This window comes from Notolabrus celidotus, chromosome 4, assembly GCF_009762535.1.
Source record: "Notolabrus celidotus isolate fNotCel1 chromosome 4, fNotCel1.pri, whole genome shotgun sequence".
In the NCBI taxonomy this organism is placed as follows: domain Eukaryota; kingdom Metazoa; phylum Chordata; class Actinopteri; order Labriformes; family Labridae; genus Notolabrus; species Notolabrus celidotus.
The window spans coordinates 19344064-19365149 of NC_048275.1; the positions used below are offsets into that span (position 1 = coordinate 19344064).

Consider the following 21086-nt stretch of genomic DNA (forward strand, 5'->3'; position numbering starts at 1 on the left):
TGGGGGGGAAGAGCGAGAAGAAAAAAGAAAGTTATTTCCTTTAAATGCGTGTTAAAACACCAGCTTGTAATTTCAAAATAACTTCAATATAATCACATCGATTGTTGACGTTTAAATGATTACGAAAAGTACTTTTGCGCATGACAATTACAACGTGCTTGTCCACAAAGCTACTAAATGCAAAAGCCAGTCAAGGGGAAAAATAAAAAATAAAAACCGTGATTGATTTTTTAGTACGTACCCTTCATTATCCCAATGTGTCGTCCTGCGTATTGCAAAGATGAATCCAGGATGGAGCAGCAGGCACATGAGGCTCTCCTGTGTTTGCCAGGGAGGGGTGTGCAGCCTTTTCTGGCCAGCCTCTGCCAAAGCGGGGTCAACGAGGGAGCAAAAAAATAAAACAAGACTCTCTTTCTTTCTCTCGTGCCTTCCTTCTCTTTCTCTATCCCTCTTACCTTTTGCAGTCAACACCTTTTTTCTTTCTTTCTCTCATCCGGTCCTCTTCTCTCTCTCTCTCACTCCCGCACATGACGTAACATCAGCTTTGTTTATTTGCTGCTCTTATTGGAACAGACTGATAATGAAAATAACTGGCTAATTGGCAATTAACCAGAATGGTAATTGACATTGCAGAATTATTGTTTGTTGAAGGAAATGTTGGAGAAGAGTGTAGCAGAATGTGGTTAACAAAAACTTTATTTATATAAAAGTTTTGAGAAAAAAAGTTGTTTTTAGAATCCAAAAATGAACGTGACACAATAAGAGAAATTTTGCAAACGTGGGTTTTGCGTGCTTAAACAACATTGTTTGAGTGTTTTTGCTTGCGGAATGCTATTTGTGTTGTAGTGTCTGGAGGTTTAGGCTGTAAGTAAACGGAGAAGAGGCTAAATGCTCCATGTGCATTCAGAGCCCCCGTCCCCCGCTGCTCCGAACATTCAGCAAGCCCTCGGATAAACACACAATTAGGGCAGGTGAATAAACTTGTTTGGGGGGTGTTAATTACATGCTTAACGTAAACAAAAGCCATGTAAAAGAATGTGAATTACCAGTGGCTTTTTCCCCCTCAATCCCCATTCAGGTTTTACATTTCACCTCTGGTGTCTTCTCGGGGTGATTTCCGAATTGCCTGCGAGGGCTTCTGCCTCCAAAACATAATGCTAGATAATACCTGCAGCCCGGTTTGAATGGTGATCACCTAAATTGGTGCACCAAGGAACCCGGGCAGGTAGGAGGCTTTGCATATTTGGAGTAGTGCTGCTAAGCCTGCACTCTCAACTTCATTTTGGGGTCGTGCGTGCGTGTGCGTGCGTATGGGAGAGAAAGAGGGAGAGGTGTAGAGGTGGGGGGTGTAGGGTAGGAGGTTAGTTTTAACACCAGCATGAAAATACCAGGCTTTACTTCCAGTCCACAGCGCTTTCCAACGGGACCAATTCAAGTGCCACTTAGAATTAGTTCTCCTGAGGTTCGAACAGCAGCGCATTGGACAGGTTTGATCCCAGTTACCACCCTACCCCCCCCCTCACGCACATACACACACACTCCCAAAAGACACGCACGAACCAAACGCCTGACCCTGCAACAAGATCATAACCACCCCTGCTTTGTACCACATACACCAACAGACACTTGCACAACAAGCGTGCACGCTTGTACATGCAGGAACTGAAGTGACGATGCAACCTCTACCCAAAACACTCATGCGTAAAAGTGCGCAAACGTGCGTAATTGCACCTGCTTTTGGTGGGGTATGTCATCTGAAATGATGAAAATAAACAGGTTGCATAGACTTTACATGCATGTGGATCTGGTCTACTCACTGTCCCTGCAGGCTTGAAGTCGGTGGTCTATCGGTCAGCCTCGGAGAATGTGCAAATCTGAGAGAGAGGGAAAGGAAAAGTTTTGAATTCCTGAATGATTTTGTAGAAAGGCGGCTTAGGATCATTATGTCAGCTTTATTGAGGGCGGATTAAGTGGAGTCTAGATGCTACGCCTTGTACACGGCCCTTTCACAATGTGAGCACTGTTCGTGTTAGAGTGAACTCACACTATTTTAACACCCTATAAGCCCTGTCTAAATATGAAGCCGTTTTAGCCATAAACATGAAAATCACACCGCCGCGGCTACTGCTATAAGCCGAGTCCTGTGACTGGATGTGGACATGGATCGTCTCCTTACCACTAGATCAAATACATGAAAACTGCTTTTATGTCCCAAGAAGCTTTCATGTTGCCATTTGATTGTAATTCCTATACTAATGGTATTAATTAGAGGGCTGGAGTAACACAGTACCCCGTGATAAACGGGTGGCATTAGAAGGGCATTGCCTTTGGCAAATTAGTTTTCGAACTAAAACGCCATGACCTTTATTTGATCATCAGAAAGCTGCGCATCGATATTCATTTGGAACAATAAATTGTGTTGGAGGCAGCGGGCAGGGGGCCAGAGCTGCGCCCAGTGTCCCAGAGGCGAGGCCGGGGACAGCAGGAGGGGGAGCGGTATCACACTGCAGCCCACACCCGGATCTGTAGCCACCAAATACACAGTGACCACACACACCAGCAAAGTCATGAAGCTGCGAACATGCACTTTAGAAAATGAAAAAACAAAGGCGGATCCAGGGAAAGCCAAAATATATTGCATTCTCTCATAATTTGTCTGTTAAGAAATGAAGAATATAAAGTGATCTCAGATACGAAAAAGAAAAACCAAAACGCATATCTTTCCCTCGCACGGAAACAAAAAGACGATAAAAAGTATCTAATACATGAAAAACTGTGCGAAAATAATGTGAAAACTGACTCGCTTCTATCCGAAACGTGTATTCCGGAGTTGCAGTCATTGGTTGTCCATTTGTCACCCTTTTAAAGCTCCCTCTGTCTCCCTCCCTCCCTCCCTGGCTCTGCTAAGCATCTCTAGTCTACATATCGTCTTTAGCTTTAACGAGCCTCGTTAAGATCGCAATAATATTCCACCCTCTAATTGCTCATTCCATTCAGCAGATAGGCGAGCATTGGCTTGTGCCTGATGCGCGCGGTGCGGTGGGAGGGTTGCTGTGGAGATCGGAGACTCTGATAACCCCCCGTGCGTGCTGCACAAGTGGTGAAAGCCTCGCGCTACGTACTGGCTAATGATTGGCACGCTTGACAGTGATTGGCAGGGCTGCCATGACAACGCTACAACGACACCAAGAAGACCAATAGAAAAGGGAAACAAAATGTTTCAATGCTACACTCAACGGCGGATTTAGGGGGGAGATATTATGAGGCTGGTGTCATTAGGCGATAGCCATTGAATCATTCAATCTTTTTTACCGGCCGTGTTTTTTCGGTTTTTCCCTTTTCTCGATAATTTCTTTTCTCTCAGGTCATTTCCATGGTTTTCAGATCGCCTTTAGAGCTTTATCCCTCCCATTTCTTCCTGCCAAACTTCGCTGATCGCCCTCTGCTCCTGGCGAACAGCGCTCCCACCACCAGGTCTCCAGAAGACTTGTCCATGTTTCAGCTACCGACACTCAACTTCTCCCCGGAGCAGGTGGCGAGCGTCTGCGAGACGCTGGAGGAGACCGGGGACATCGAACGGTTGGGCCGCTTCCTCTGGTCCCTGCCGGTGGCTCCGGGAGCGTGCGAGGCGATCAACAAGCACGAGTCCATCTTGCGCGCCCGGGCCGTTGTGGCGTTCCACACGGGGAATTTCAGAGACCTGTACCACATCCTGGAGAACCACAAGTTCACCAAGGACTCTCACGGCAAACTACAGGCCATGTGGCTGGAAGCGCACTACCAGGAGGCCGAGAAGCTCCGTGGTCGTCCTCTCGGACCGGTCGATAAGTACCGGGTGCGGAAGAAGTTTCCGCTGCCTCGGACCATCTGGGACGGCGAGCAGAAGACGCACTGTTTCAAAGAGCGGACACGGAGCCTGCTGAGGGAGTGGTACCTTCAGGACCCGTATCCAAACCCAAGCAAGAAAAGGGAACTGGCTCAAGCCACTGGACTCACTCCTACACAGGTCGGAAACTGGTTTAAAAACCGGAGGCAAAGAGACAGAGCCGCGGCAGCCAAAAACAGGTTGGTGCTTTGTTGGTTTTAGCGCTGTCGAAACGCAAGTTTTTTGAAAAGTTTGCGTAATATGCTTCAATTAGAAATAAAAAGTGTAGGTTTCACTGAACATGTAGTTATGCTTACGTACAGAGACTGTGTATAATAAAGACGAGTCTGTTTGCAGGGGGAGGGAGCAGGCTGCGCCGACATTTTTGTTATGAAGTGAGAACAGGATGAACACCAAGAAGAGTATTTTAGCTGAACCAAACATCCAAAAGTGTCCTTGAAAATGTTGACTATTTGGGATTTTTTAATAGAAAGCTTCAAAACAATATTTCCTATGTAGGCTATTTATCTTTGCTGCTATTTTGAAAAGAATTGTGATTCATCAGAAACCAAAAAAACAGCTGAAATTCTAAACCGCACTCACATGTAAAAATAACTTTAAATACATTTAAACTGATATTCATATAATAACTACAAACTAACAGCTGTTAAACCGGACAGGTGGATAAAGTGTGCAGTGATTTTAAAGAAGCAGCACGCTTATCTTTTCCGTAAGAGTGAAAGTGTTGAAATAAATATATATATATAAAAAAACTATATAAACAAACATTATTTTGCTTGATTTTTAAAAAAGCCCATAACATTTTTGGAGATAGTTATAGTGCAAACGCCATTCAAAAATATTTTAAAGTTTTTTCAGCATTTCTTTTCTGCAGCAAAAGGCATGATACATTTTGGATTTATCCTACTATCCACCAAAAAAAATATCTGGACCTTTAAATGCATCTAAAATGTAATTTTCTCCAAATATTTTATATAATATTTGTTTATTTGCAAAGCTCAGTTAGGATTTATTTACGCCACACAACGCACAGACGTTACATGTATCATGCCGCACAATGCTTTCATATTTTTTACATCACATGTTACTTAGCATTGTTGAGCAAAGATTATCCCAAAGGATAATACAGATATTACTGATATTACTTGACTAAAATGAGCATGCGTATTAAAAATAGCTTTTGCTAGAACCTAGGCTGCATTAAGTGTGGTATCATTCCATTGAAATGCTATAATTGATTAGAAAATCAAAGGGAGAGGACTAAGCCATATGAACACTATTCTAATCTTTTTGCTAAATGAAGAGATAGATGTCCAGGCTGACATTATCCCGCCCTGATGGAGTTATTATCGTGAGTGGACTGGAGATAAACATTTAGGATGATTGGAGTAAACCTGCAGCTCCCTGTCACTCATTCATACACTTCCATCACACCGAAAAACGTGTGTCAAAGCCTTGTGGACAAAGGCCTATATTCTATTTAAATCTACAATCATAATTTTGTTATGAAGCTGCAGGGTCACGGGGATTTTTGAGAGAATAAAACTGTGCAGGAGAGAAGAGCAGTAATAAAAGTAGAGCAGATGCAGCTCAAAGCTGAGTAAAAATAAAACAGCTACAGACAGGTTTTAAACAAATATCATCGTACTGCTTTTGTAAAATGCACCAAGAAGGATTTAAAGCTTTATTTCTCTGTTTTGATATGACCTGTCAGTTAAATCCGAGGTTGCTGACTTGCGTGTTGATCATGCCCACTTTTGCTGGAAAAAAACAACAACAAAAAGCCCATTACATTAAATTTCTTCCAACATTTAGCAGTCTAAATAGTGCTGTGTTTTGTCCCCTGAAAGCTGGCTATTTGATAAAAGCATGCATGCATGGCTGGGGCCGGCAGGGGGAAAGAAAAGGCGAGTTTGAACCCCTATTTTGCACGAGGAGGAGGAGGGTGAGGGGGGACATTCTCAGGTCTAATTGCCATTTCTCTCATTTTTTTCTTCTTCTCTTTTTCCCTCCTCCTCCTTCTCCTCCTGGCTTCTTTTCTTTCTTCCAGGCTCCAGCACCAAGCAATAGGACCGAGCGGTATGAGGTCGCTCTCAGAGGCCGGTCTCACCCCTCACAGCTCGGCGGAGTCGCCTTCGACCGCGGCCAGTCCCACCACCAGCGTTTCCAGTATGACAGAGCGAGTCGATACCGGGACGTCCATCCTGTCCGTCACATCAAGTGACTCGGAGTGCGATGTATGATACGGAGGGAAGGAGGAGGAAGAAAAACACACAAAAATAAACACAAAAAAGAGAAATATTTACAGGGAAAATGGACCTGAGAGGAAGAAAAAAAGACTATGAAATATGGCGGATGAAAAAAGGACCGATTGATATAAATATTAAAATAAAAAGAGATAAAGCACGTCGTTTTTTTTTATTAAAAGCGCTTTCAAAAGGACCCACGCCTCCCCCTCCTCTTCATACCCCCACACCACCACCACCACCACCACCAATTCTACTATAGACTACTTGCATGATGTCTTTTTATTTTTATTTTGTGATCAGGGAAATTAACCTGAATGCAAGATTCTCCATCAGGAACATCGATCAGAGGGAATAAAAACAGATCGTCTTGGTGTCTTCGTCGCTTTTTTCCCCTCTTCCCATCTCCGTTTTTAGTCCAAGTGATGGTGATGATGATGATGATGATGACGCCACGCAGACAAGATGCAATCCTGTTTTTTTTTTTTTTTTTTTTTTTTTAACTTTGTGTTCATCAGACAATCATTTTGAGTCGTAAGCACCTTTTTAAAATACACTTCTGTCACTGCCTGTGTGGGGTTCATGGTCTCAAAAAATGTCGTTTATGACTGTATCAGATTTTTATTTTTATTTTCAAAATTTTATATTGAATTATGTATATCTCAAATAATGCGATCATTCTCCCGGTCTGTAATATACGTGTAGAAATATTGCTTGTACATAATTATTGCTCTCCCCCCTCCTCCTCCCCTCTCATCCTCTTTTCTATCCCTCCCTCACTTTTCTTGACTTGGTGTTCCTACATAAAATATTTGTCAAAACTTACAACTCAAGTGCTCTAGGCGTTTTTGTTGCTTTTTGGGGGGGTGTTAAATTGTCACATGTTGCCATTCAGAAGTAAAATATGAACAGTGGAATAGCTTGTTATTACTACATTTATTCAAGTGCAGGCTGCCCCCCCTTCTCCTCTCCTCCTCTGTGCTGCCCCGGGGTCGCCCAAAGCGCTTATTTACATTATTCAGTGTTTCTTTTCTTGCGTGGTTATTATGTTAATGTACCATACAGCATTTCTAAATCAAATACAGTATTCAGTTTTCTATACCTCGTCCCGTGATGTGTGTTTCTCCATCCGATTAAGGATCAGGACATTAATAAGTGGCTAAACACAGTTCATATTGGCTCATTATTGGATTGTGGGAGCATTAATGCTCATCAGGGCTTATGCGTTAACCCGGGCCAGGTTAGAGAGTCAGCGGGATGAAGTCAACGGAATTTTACGAGGTTTATATTTGGCAAAGAGTTGTACCTTTTATTTCCCTGAAGAAGTAATGTTTGGTCTTTTTTTCTGCTGAATACTATAGGTAAATTCGCCTGTATGAATGCCTCTGTATGCTCCATAAATTCTGGCAAACGTCAACGTCATCCAGCACTTAAAAATGTGAGTGCTATTTCCCCTTTTGTTTACCGTTGCCAGTGAATACAGAAATTAAGTAAACGCGCCATTAAATGGGCTAATCACGATGGGACTCCTCCCCTGTCCCAATCTCCCATTGTGGCCCGCTGAAAAGGGCTTTTCTTCCTCGGACGAGAACCATTTCCCCCCTCCAAAAAAGGCTTTCTCTCCTGCAGTCCCTTTCCATCTAAATCCCAAACCAATTATGCTGCAGACTGGGGCACATTTTGCTATAGGACACTGTTGCAGGCGGTATAGTTTTTGGTGGAAACACTTGCGCAAAGATTTGGTCTCCTAGAAGTATTGCGGAGGATTTCCGCATGTAAATACGGCGATTTATTAATAGTGGATAATTCTGAGTCGCTGTGTGTGTTACAGTCTCGTCTAAAGCAACAGAAAGTAGGGCATATGCTGCTGTTTGGCGCAGAGAGAGCGCAGGACTTTTTGGAAAGTAGAGCCTGGCACTAAAAGCTGTGGCTAGATCTTTTTAAGGCTACTGGCAGTGAGACTTTTCTGCCCCCAACAAGTGTAACACTGGTCCTTTAAGGCTTTCTGTGGGGTTAGGAAAAACAGGATGTTTTGATAATTCTTGAGGATGTTTGGCCGTTTTGTGCAAAGTCTGACAGTTTAAATCTGAGATTCTATGGGCTGTGTGCGTGTGTGTGCGCGTAAATGCGCACGCAAAATAGGCTTAGAGTGGGTATTTAAATGTTAGAATAGAGACCAGGAGACTAATTGTTGTACGAAAAATGCCTTATTAGACTAGCTTTGTTAGTTAACATTATGGACTAAGCCATTGACGTTGTTGGCTGAGGTTACGTGTGTGACAAAGAGCTTAACAAAACTCACAACAATAATAGTTCATGAAAATACGTGTTTTATTGTGGTAGAGAGATAGATATTCTGTCCACTTAATTTAAGATTCAGTTTGAGAAAAGTTGGAACTGTTTAAAATAGTAAACTGAGTTGGAGATACTGCAAATCTGACAGCGGATTGTGTTTTTTTCTCCAGATATGTTATCAGTGTCCACTAGATGAAATGTGCGCATTAGCCATAAGTCTCCCTCAGACGGATACCAATCAAAACACAATAACAAGTGTGTCAAAAGCCCCAGCCAGTCGACTCAAAGGGCCTGTGATCCTGAAATAACCGAGGCCAGAATGCAGACAAACGCAGAGCTCAGCTGACTGCCTGTCTGAAACAAACCCTCTCTCTCTGCTCTCTCATTGGCATTCGATCGCAGATGAAGAAAATCTGTATCATATTTTTTAAACCCTTTCCGGGTCTTAAACCGGCCTGCCAGAGACAGATAGGCCCTATCAAGAGCACCGAGGGGCCATGGCACCGCCGCACCAGCAGACCCTTATCACACATACACCCCCCACCTCTCCATTTACGCACTCCACAAGTTTTATTGGCTGCGACAAGTCCCGGCTATGATTGAGATTAAATTAATCGTAAACTGAAGAGCGTTTTTATCGGCAAAGGAGGACACGAGGATTAGGGCTGTATATCTGAGAGATGGAGCCTCAGATAGAGACTCATGAATACCAAACAAGCGACGAATGAATGGGCTTCATTTGCGCTGCGTTACGCTCATTATCCAAAGGCTTAAAACAGTGTGTAGTTTTAATATGCAGACACAAACTTGATTCATTTAAGAGACATAAAGAAATGAATGTGTTTGAAGGAAGAAAATGTGTTAAAAATCTCTACAGTCGCTTTTCACACCCTTTCACGTGCAAGTCCTGCTTGCTCTTCACGGACACAAATAGAATATTTTAAATAGACTCCCATTAATAATCCTGCCAACTATGTGCTCCAGAAATATTAAAGGAATTCTACGCCTAGACATGAAATTAGAGACATACCAAAGTTAATAATTAAGGAATGCCATTGTGATTATTCATTAGGGCTTGTTTAAACATGTAAACAAGCCGAATGTAAACAGGTACAAGACTGTCCTCGCTGTAAACATATGTGGGCCACAGCAGCAGCAGTAGAAAAAAAATGCTGCAAGTGTTGAGTCTATCTGTTGCTGGCTGGGGTCATTAACAGTGGGGGAGCTCTTGTTCGTGATCTGTCAACTCAAATATGGATCACCAGACAAAGGAACTTAGCGAGGAGTAATCTGTGTGTGTGATACTTACATGAGAGTAAACGAGAATGTGAGACAAGTGCGGCAACAATGGAAGCACCGCATGTTTTCCTCTCTTTTCGCTCCCTTTAAGTTGTTTTGCGTTTATGTGAGCTGGTGCATCTGTCAAACGAGATTTGCATGGACATAACAGCTGAGCGTCAACAACATAAAGACGATTAGTTTTTCATGTATGGCTTCCAGATTTTGAGTCAGGGTGATTTCAAAGAGGAGAAGAGCACAGGGGATTGCTCTCCCGAAAACAGGGTGATTGGGAGTGTATTCGTGTTTTTTTACGCGTTTATATCCCATAGTTTCTCCCTTGCCTCGCTTTACATTCCCAACTAACACATGTTGTTCATCGAAGTTAAAACAGACACTGTCAATCCAGCTATAGGGAACAAGAGGAAGGAGGAGGAGGGACTATTAAGCCGGAGTCTGGTGGTGAGAAATACTTGCCCTGCCCTGTTTTTTCTCGGATTTCACCGGTTAACTGAACACAACTTTCCTATTGGTGTGTATTCATGCAGCAGCCAAAGAGCACCAGTTTCGCTGTATAGCCTCAGCAGCGTGGCTGTCAGTGCAGGAATGAGCGGGCCCCTGTGGACTAAACTTTCTGCTCCCACTCTCTCCTGTGTACAATATAGGTAAGACGCATGGCTGCAGAATTGTATGAAGTTTATACTGAGTTTAATCCCTATGACTTCTCATTCTGCATCTTAGACGGAGTGCATCTCTTATGGGCTATAATGTGCAACATAAGCAGCATTATGTCAAGGCAAAACTGCCGAGTCTACATTAAATACACATCTTATTCTTATAAAAAACATTTCCCTAAAATCACAATACTGCAACACATTTTAGAGACAGCCTTCCCCGAAAATGTTGTGACGTTAAATGGATGATGAAGAAGAAATATGACACACAATTCAATAAATTGTAAAGAAATAGACACTATGACGTAATGAGTGATAATGAGGACATTTGGCGTGGTGACAAGCAGGTCAACGTCATGATACGTCCGGCATTTGGACGTTTTTGTGTGTAATTTCGATTATGTGTCTCCGTGCCCATCGTGCGTAAAATGAGCGCGTTTTTTTCCGCCTCTGCCAGCCGCCGTACACCTGCTGCTTGTTGACCACCACCCCCCACTCACAACCTCACCACGCATAAAACACACGGTCTAACACTAACCATGTATCACACACACTCTCTGTAAGACAAGGCCTGTGTTTGAAAGTGTCCATCTATTAAATAGCAATTTGGAGGTCACACAAGGCACGAGGCAGTGATACAGGATCAGAGTGTGTGAGCATTCATTATATGAAGGCTACCGTGTATACACAGATGGGAACCTACTCTCTTTCAGGTTGTGTGTGCGTGTGTGTGTGTGTGCGTGTGTGTGTGCGTGTGTGTGTGTGTGTGTGTGTGTGCGTGTGTACGTAGTGGTGGTGGTGGGAGAGGGGGTAGAAGAAATGCTTCAGTCTAATGCTGATTAGTGTGGACTGCCATTGCACAAGCCTCATCTTTTTAAAACAAGCATAACATGAAAGCAACCCAACTCTGGCTTACTCAAGCGAACATGACCCCCCCCCCCCCCTGCACACCACTCTCACGCGCAACTGTGCGCGTGTTTCACTGACAGCACATATGGAGCTTGTGTGTGCGTGCGTGTGCGTGCATGTGTATGTGTGTGTGTTGGGGTGGGGTGGGGGCTCTGGCTGGGTGCAGGCTGTGATCTCTCGCCTTGTGCACACCGAGTGGACAGAGGGCTGAGCAGCTTAAATAGAGCCCCAGCACCTGTGTTTTCTGCAGCCGTTCTCAGGCCTTCTTCTTAGCGTGGCACGGCACGGTGCAGCCCTAATGTCAGCACTGAGACTATAACATCATCATAGTATGCACACCGCGTGCCAAAATAAGAAGGAACTTTTTTTTTCAGAATAAGGCTGAAAGACCAATTAATCCTTAATCCCTAGAGTTATAGATTTATAATGTAAACATTTTTCAGTGATGTTTGATAAAGGATTATTATTAATAAACTAAATATGTCAACTTTTAACTGAACTCGCAAAATCAAGTTTAAACTACGAGACCACAATCACAATTAAGATTTATATCTTAAGAGTTCAATCAAACTGAAGGTGAATATTTGATAATATTTGATATTTTGATAGTATGATAATTCTGCTGATTTGATGGATCTGTGAAGTAAAAATAGATATTTAATATACGATTAATTGCCTTTTCCATCTCTGTAGACTCCTCTCACACGTCCTTTTTTACTATAAGAACATAACTAAAACAGACTGCGTCCTGCTCTCCAACTTGGTGCGTTTTGGAGACTCGTCCCCCTTCCCTTTTCCTTCCATGAATTGGTGATTGTTTGTTTCCTGGTCTGATGCTGAATGCTTTTGTCCGTCAGCTGGAGCTACTGCCTGCTCTGGTTCTGAAAGCACCGGATGAACCTGGACATGGACACCCGGTCCCGCTGTGACCACACTCAACACACATGAGTTTTTTTCTCAGAGCATTGAGATCTGGACTATAATACAAGGAACTCATGCCACTTTTGGACGGAAACAAGGCTCCAGGTCAACACAGTAAATTGGCAAGGTGACAGACGTTTTTGCCTCAAGGCAGCACATTTTTGTAAACCACTTGTTTATTAACGATGAACTACGTTGCTCCAAACCAACTCAAGAATAAATTAAGCTTTTTTCATATTTGTATAGGCTATCTGCAAAGTAGCAATGAAAATGGCTGTCATATTTGTAAGCCTATTTTTGTTTTATGTTACAGATATCGAATCTAAACTCAACACCTCAAACTGTCCTGACTTTGGAACCAAATATGTAGAGGAAATGTGAAAAAGAAAAACAAACTCAGCATCTTAATGTTAGAGCATTTGTGTGATTGGATAAAACAGATCAGGGCTTTTATTTATTTTTTAACTCAAATCACTTCACGAAAATATCCGTCTTTCATAGACAAACCTGAGCTTATAAGTACTTTAAAGCCATATTTTTGGAACATATATGGCCACAGTGTTTTTACAGTGTCCTTATCAATTTAACCTCCATTTACAAAGCTATGACATGGATTACCCAGGATGCCCCACAAACAGCTCCGACCAAGGAAGTGAGGGGAACAGCGGGAAGCACAGGCAGAGCTGGACAGGCTGCAGGCGAGTGGGGCAAAGACAAACATGTGCCTTGACTGCCATCTAGCGGATGTCAGGGGAAGAGAAATTACTCCAAGACTCTACATACTGATTCTCTCATATCATGGTGGTAGATAGAGAAGGTAGAGAAGGGCAAAACTCAAGGTGTTTGACCCATTTACTAAAGCTGTTCACAGTGTATTATCAGTATTGATTAAATTGAAACATTTAAATATTTTAAGTCTGACCTATTTGGTATTTTTCAAAGCACTTTTGAAAAATGTTCAACTGATCAACATCATATGAGGTGGTGGAGTCACCAGCATTTCAGCAAAGTATTGTAAGTGTAATGCCCCACTGGTGACATCACGGTTTGGCAAAAGCACAAAGGCAGTGCATGTATCTAAGATGGGACTCCTTTTTTTAAATCCAGCTTGTACTCCACTTGATGTCAGTGCACGCATGAACATACATATACAGGCTTGCACTACAGGGACAAGAGCAAGCCAGTGAGTTCATACAGCCCACACACACAGACACATATATACACATACTGTACAGGGTGCAGTCATTAAATTTTGATTGCATGAAAGTCAAATGATGTTGGAACACCAAAGCAGCTTCTCCATTTAGAGCCAGATGAAGGATTCAGACGCCAGAGAGTGAAATGAAACCCTCGATCCCTGGTTAATTTTTAAAAACTGATACCCAGAGTTTTACTGAGGCCGCCAAGGAGACAAGTGACTGACTGCTATGTGTGTGTATGTGTGTGTAAGAGGAAGATGGTGCTGAGGAGGGGAGGAGGCGTAATGGTGTCCGTTGGAGCGCGGCCTTTTAGAGTTTAACTTGCCTATTATGGCGAGCAGGGCAGGGGGGAGGAGGAGGACAGAGAGAATGCAACAGAGAAGGTTTCACTGTAAATGGACAGTAAAACGCTTACGGCAATCCACCATTAAATCATTGCAGGGAGGAGAACCCGGCATGTTACACGCCATAAGCAATAACTCTTTCATTTCCCCGCTTTTACCCCACTCACATGTCTCAAACGGTTTCAGCCTGATTTCAGCTTCACATGAGAGGATAAGAAACCTTTATGTGGGGTCACCAGGGTTGACTTGCAGATCTAGCAGCTCAGTGGACAAATGGAGATGCATCCAATGTCTGTAGACTTGTTAGCTAATTTAGTCTGGAGGTAAAAATTGCACTCTGGAATGAAATAAGTGAATCTGTTGATTTAAATTCACCTTTAAAAGCTTGTGCATGAAGACAGGGAAACTAACACTCTGTAGTCTGTGTCAGCGTTTGAAGAACATACCTGCATACTGTATGAGAAGCCAAATTTCAGTCTTCTCATTTTGACTTCTCCACTGTCCACATCCCTCCTCACATATTCATTTCCCTGAATCCATCTGAAAGGTTTTGCTTGTCAAAGCAGCTCTTGCATTGAGACTAACCATCTGGAAAAAAAAAGGGGAGAACATTTAATGAAACTTATGTTTTAAATCCACTCCTCACTATTCATTGTCTATGAGAGCATTTGCTTTGGAGGTGCATGCAAGATGTACCTTGCTGGTTAATAATGGGCTCAGAGCTCTGGAGGCCCTCAGCTGAAGCGTGCTGTTTTGTCCGACCACTTTTTCTATTTTTAATAAGTTCCCGTACATGAGTCGGTTAGTGGAGGATCTTTAAAAACGGCTTCCGTCCCGAGGTGGCCTCCAGAAGGCATGCATTATTCAAGCATGCACCGGCCCTGTCCTCCGCTCTGCCTTCACTCAGTCCAGTTCAGCAAACAGTAGCAGCAGCAGGAACAGCTGCAGAGCTCCCAAAAGAGCTGGGCGAGGAGGAGGAACACACAGACGGAGTGTTCAGAGCTCAGAGACCCGATGTAGGACTGTGGAGGAGGATAGAAGAGGAGCATGTACAGGTCAAGAACTTAAAGATCCTGAGCAACTTTGTTTCCTGTCAAGTTTGAATACTTTTTTGTTCTATGAGAGGAGGTTAGGATATATACAACTAAATATTTACACAAGATAACTCGGACATATTATAAACCATGCATTACTCAGGGAGAGTTCATACATCAAAAAGTTTTGGAAAAAATTTAACAATATGTGAATTTATTTATGAATCGACCTATCAGTCATAATTTAAGATCTCAGTCTTTATTTTGGCACATATGCAGATTTTCTCCATTATATGGAATTGATAATGTTGTTTCAGTTGAAAGCATACATTTCTAGAAATGTACCACAAAATTCTTCAAAACCAAGAAATAAAAATAATAGTTTCAGTAACATGAAATATTGTTTCCTTCAACGTCAAACAATATCTAATCTTTTGCCTTTTGCCCATATCTCCTTCTCTCTCATTTACATATATATTCATGCTCACACGTACACTTAACACACACTCAATTTCAAACCCTAATGTGATGGCAAAGGGAGCGGTCGAGATCTGTGTAAACGGTCAATTGGCTTAACTCAGTGGTGTCTGTTCTTGGTGTGGCCATGTCAGTGGGCAATGTGCAAATGTGCACTCTTTTGAAGTCCCTGATGTAATCCTCTGCAGCACAGTGGTCGCCTGCAAAGCCCCGGGGAGCAGAGATGAGTGAGAGCAGGATGGTGTTTGTTCTGGGATTAAGATATCACTTCCTCCACTTCAGTCATTCAAATGTCACGCGCACGAATGCAGAGTGCAAAAACTGTTGGTGTAATTCAAGCAGATGTACAGTGTCTTCTGTTTCTGTACTGACACTAACTTCTGCCTCTGAGTTTGTACAATATGTAGCTGTCTCATTATGTTACACTGCCATCTAGTGATCCACAATGACTCACATTCACCCCAAAACTAACAAGGTGGCAACATTATCCACACTGAAATGATACCTCGCTATTAATCGAGGATAGCTGTCACTTTGAATCATCACTTTTCTTTTTCAACATTGAAGCATCAAGCCCAATTGTTAATAGTCTTTGCTTTTAGCTTTGGTCAGCTATCATGCTGATATTATACATTTAAAAATGTGCATTGCATTAAGTGTATATAATTATCTTGAATCTGCAGATTTCTTTTGAAAAAGTTTTTTTTTCTTCAGTAATTGGTTATCCACCACAGCCTGATAGCTTAAGAAAAAATGAACATCAGTTTGTGACATTACATCTTAAACTCATAGGCTTTGATATAGCAAGTGTTCTATTATACATTAACACATTATCATGTGGTTACACCTTCTCTTATTCCTGAAATAATTAGAAATTCACATGTACATGTAGAACATGCACTTGCAACTGTAGTTGTATAATGTTCATTTAGCACATCAGTCCCCCTGACAGTCTTGGCTTGCTGCTTGCTACAAAGTAATATTCAAAAAGAGATGCCTTACTTCAACCACCAGGTGTCATCATGACCTCAAGCTTTTGACTGAATCCACGAGGAGATAAACTGGAGATGAATCCAAACTGAAGGACAAACACAACAAAAGAGTGATGGCATCTTGCACGCGTTCACTCAGAATACATTACATGTACAACTATTCATTGTAGAGCTTTATAAATTCACTCTAACACAACCCTTCCCGGTGTGTATAAAGGCAGCTAATGACATTCATGGCTTCCAGATCCATTCCAGTAGTTGCATGTGTGTGTGTCAAGTCAAGTGTACCATGAATTACAAGTGGTGTATACAGAATCTTTAAGGTCAATGACACACACCCCATTGTGTGATGAAATTATACCCGTGGCATGTTTTCTGCATTTCTCACTCCAAAAATTGCTCTGGCTGAAACCCAGCAGCGTTTGTAAAGAAAGCGGAGGAGCTAATGAAGCAGCAAGAGAACGGCAACAAAGCAAAAAGAGAATTCAAGCAGCTGCCACTGCTGAGGGTGAGAAAAAAAAACAACAACACAACAACAAGAGGAGTCCACAGCTTGGAAACCAGTCTAGTGTAAGTTATCAGGAGGAGGGAGAGGAAGGGGGAGGAAGAAGGAAAGGGGAGAGATAGTGAGGTCTATAGATAGTTTTTGTTATTTTCATGGTCACTTCCCTCAAGTATAAAACAAAAGTGGACAGGGATGTGGACTTGAAGACATTTAGGACTATTATCTTGATAATATCCACACCATCTGCGATCACAAGGCAGCATCTCTTTCTTACAGCTCGTCCTTTTCACAACAACATTATCTGGATGATACCACCTACAGTTTATATGTATAAAGCCTCCCTTCAGAGTGAGGTGCACGTACAGAGTGCTGCATTATTCAGTTTCTAACCTTAAGACTTGTGAACATTTGTTTTCAACAGCTTGAGCTATATGTTAAAACGTGTTTGAAATCTGGCCTGGAAAGCTGCATTAATTTCATATTTGAGCAGCCCTTTCAAAATAAGAATACTTCTTTGAATAACTAACATTAAGCATGGTATAGAATAATTAAACTAATCTTTCTTCATAAAAAACGTTTCAGTCATGCAGGTGAGAGGCTAGTAAAAATAGCATAGATTGTGAACCTATAAAGAGTGCAATCTGTATAACAATTATTAATCAAGTTGTGGCATTGTGCGTGTTATTGTTCAGTGGTTTTACTGCAGATATAAAGGGTTAAGCAGGCTCCTGCTTGTGAAATTGATTGTATTTATTGCTGTTTTAATATCTTTGAACCAAACATGATACATCTTAAGTTTCAGTGTCATTATCTAAGGTGTAAATCTCAGTACTACTGCTAATTATTTCACATTTTGTTTTTATATAGTCGTGTGTATGGCACTGGTGTAAAAAGAGTAATAGGATTTTGAACCAGAGTGTATGAATAAGGTTGGAAAAGTTATCAAAATCATTTACTTGTATATTACTCCACTTATGTCACTATATGAACCTCATGAAGAAATGTTGGTGTTGTGTTTTCTTTTTCAATCCCACAAACTTGACTTCTTTTTTTCCATTTTCATTCATGTGTCTTATAAAACACAGGAATGACATGGCTTATATTTGGCCCTTCAAGATGGTTGTAATAACCCTCTAATTTGGGTACTATGAATAACACAGACTTTGTGTTATGAAACATAACCCAGACTTTGGGGTCAGTCTAACCCAGCATGTGTTCTACCCCCATAGTGACCCAGGGGTGGGGTAAAAGTTGGGTCATTTTCTTCTTGTCTTTATATCAAGCTTTTTACTCTTGGACGGTGCAGAGACTGATTTTTTCGGTTACCTTGATTGCTAAGAAAGGCGCCTTTTTAAATAAAATGCATTACTATTATTATCGTTATTATTATTATTATTTTATTCTTCTATGTTCTCCTATCTCTGAACAGAGCTATGTTTTATGGTGTATATTCATGACAGTTTTTCTCGTCTTTACCTTCATGCAGTTACACTCTCCGATCACTAGATGGAAGCAGTGCTCAGCTCAAACACCCGTTTGGGTACTTTGACTCTAAACTCTGCTGCTGTTCTCCAAGTTTTGGACAAAAACAAACTGTTCCCTTTCAATATGTCTAACCTCAGTTTTTTGTTTCCCGTTAAGTAAATCTACACGGAACTCAGTGTAGTGAACACAATGCAATATTGTGTGTCTGTACAGTGTGGAAGTTTAAGAGTATAGCTTATCTTATGTCACAGGTCAGGTGTGTGCAAACCGGTGTTGTAGGATAATGAAGCAGGCCGTTATCATCATGCATATGCCTTTGTAATTTGTCTTCCTTTTACAGACGTGTTGCTTTGTTTATGTTCCTCTAAGAAACAGGAAATATTTGTGTAAGGCTCATTTCACACAACTTGTCTCTATCTTTGCTCATTATCTGTTTTTTGTTTCCTTTGACAACACATTCTTTTGAGATTTAAAGAATGACATGAGGGAAGAATTTGAAAAAGAAAAAGAAAATATATATATATTGATGGTTAACAGTTTACAAAAGGCCAAGTGACCACACTGTTATTGCTCACCTATCTGGGAGTGAGAGCTAAAGTTGTAACCTACAAATGAAATGCTGCACTATTTATTGTAGCATGTTCAACATACCTTGCATGCAAAGTTTGTCTTCAGGAGTTTAGAAAAACAAAGGCTTCTTTTATTATCATGCACGTTGCCAACATTAGAGTGCACACACACACACACACACACACACACACACACACACACACACACACACACACACACACACACACACACACACACACACACGTCTGCTGAGTCAATCGTCTGGCAGGTTGAACCCGTTAGTGTGTTTAGCTGGAAACAGACAAACCTGCAGTGTACACACTCAGACAGACAGGTAGGCCCAGTGTGCACAATCAACACTTATATACTGATTGATCTAAACTAGAGGAAAGTTCTCTGGCCCTGAGTGAGAACACATAAGCACAGATGAAGATGTCAATGCTGCACAACTTTTAGTCTTGTGAAGCAACACATACTTGTCTGACTGGTGTACAAGGTTGAGGGTCAAACAAGTGTTGTCAGTATTGTCTCTCTTGTGTATAAAATATGGGGTAACACATGGGGTAATTGTAAGAACCTAATTGCAAAATAAAAACACAGGCTGAAAAGAAGATACAGACCATATGATGTATAATAAAGGGTATTAAATTACTTTGTCATTGAACATTTTTTCAAATTAATTTCTCTTGTCACGGGCATATTGCAGATGGAATAAAATGACATATTTGAATTTGCTCGAGGGCACTTCAGTTATACCACCAATGCACCATCATGACTGGCCAAGAATCACTGTAACAGCATGGAGAACAATTAATCACACACTATATAACGCTAACTGTGCTAAGGCCGTTCAGGTCTCTGAGACTTCTTGTCAATACTGGCATCACACGTGGCATTAACCCTTTGAAGTTTCAGAGTTCTAAAGTAAATCAAACTAGCATCACCATCTTATGAATGACAGAGCCCTTTTCGTACAGATACTTTATGAAGAGATCAGTTCGTATGTAAGGTAATGTTTGCTTAAGACCTTAACTGTGCACCACAAATAGTAGGCTACCATCATTATCCAGGGGTGGAAATACAGATGTATCTTCGTAAAGGTGCTTCAATTACAAGTTTGATAGTTGTGTAGACATACATATGAAGGTCTATGGTGTGTATGTATGTTTATGTATCTGATATACGTTATCATTATAATACAGTAGTTTTTTTGTTTCCTTTTCATTCTTTTGTTTTCCTCTTCCCTATTATTTTTTCTTTTCCTTCTTTAATTTATTTTACTCACCTTAATTTTTTTGTCTTTGACTGTTCTTCATTTACATTGCCCATTTTATATGATTTACTCTCTGCTGCAGTTTTATGTCTCATTTTCCTCTAGGTCTAACTTTATATTGGCTGTAACATGGTACCATAGTGTTGTCTTTATGGCCACATTGTTAGAGTTCTTTTGCTATATCCTTATTTTTGTACACTCTAGTTCATAGGTGTCACATAAATAAAATCATTACAGTTGTTGTGATTTTACACTGATTTTCATTTTTATATCATGAGTGTGTTTTAATAAATGTTCTGGTGAATATCAGGAAAGTAGGCTAGTAGACTTAAAATAAATAACCATCAAATAAGCTAAAGAGAAAAAGAATAAAAGGAAAAAAGAAACGGTTAAAATTGTGACATCTTCATTTCTCAATGTAGGTGTAATATCAGATGACTAACACTGACAATAATGAAAAGGGCGACTAAACTGATGAATGGACAAGCTTTAACACTATTTATCTTGGTGACACTTGAGTGCTGCGAGTTGATATAACATCAAGTAAAAGGCTGCACAGGCCGCACATAAAATACGGCTCACTATGAAAATCTTGTGCATGATTTAACCTGCCCTTTGAGTTCAGCGTGAACACCCAGTGAAAGCATAAAGAATGGTGTAGTTAATCTTTACGCTGGACAGATTTAATGGAGCGGTGTCAGGTGACAATAGCTGGAAAAGCCATCCGAGTGAACCTAATGCGATCAGAACAGCCCGTGTCTGTCTCCCATCCAGGAATTTACAGTAGGGGGGAAAAGCCCAGGTGAGCTTATTTTAACCCCAAGTGTACACACACACACAGGACACACAGGACACACAGGACACACAGGACACACAGGACACACAGCTAAGTGAACAAACACACACTCACTCATACTACTACTTCTTAACCCTTTTACATCAACACTTGAATAAACACAGTCATAACCACCTAAACTGTAAAAACAAAAAAATGACAT

General features: G+C 41.3%; 1 protein-coding gene and 1 long non-coding RNA gene across 2 annotated transcripts; one reads left to right on the top strand and one right to left on the bottom strand.

The window, feature by feature from the left end:
- Positions 1-1807: 1807 nt before the first annotated feature.
- LOC117811653 lies at positions 1808-14736 on the bottom strand. The gene is made up of 3 exons (XR_004631041.1): positions 14449-14736; positions 14199-14340; positions 1808-1874 (listed from the first exon to the last, which is right to left on the bottom strand). It is a non-coding gene; the product is annotated as an uncharacterized LOC117811653 (long non-coding RNA).
- six3a (SIX homeobox 3a) lies at positions 3120-6588 on the top strand. The gene is made up of 2 exons (XM_034682060.1): positions 3120-4065; positions 5937-6588. Exons 1-2 carry the CDS (start codon positions 3374-3376, stop codon positions 6127-6129), a joined length of 885 nt encoding a protein of 294 aa, XP_034537951.1. The 5' UTR covers positions 3120-3373; the 3' UTR covers positions 6130-6588.
- Positions 14737-21086: the final 6350 nt, after the last annotated feature.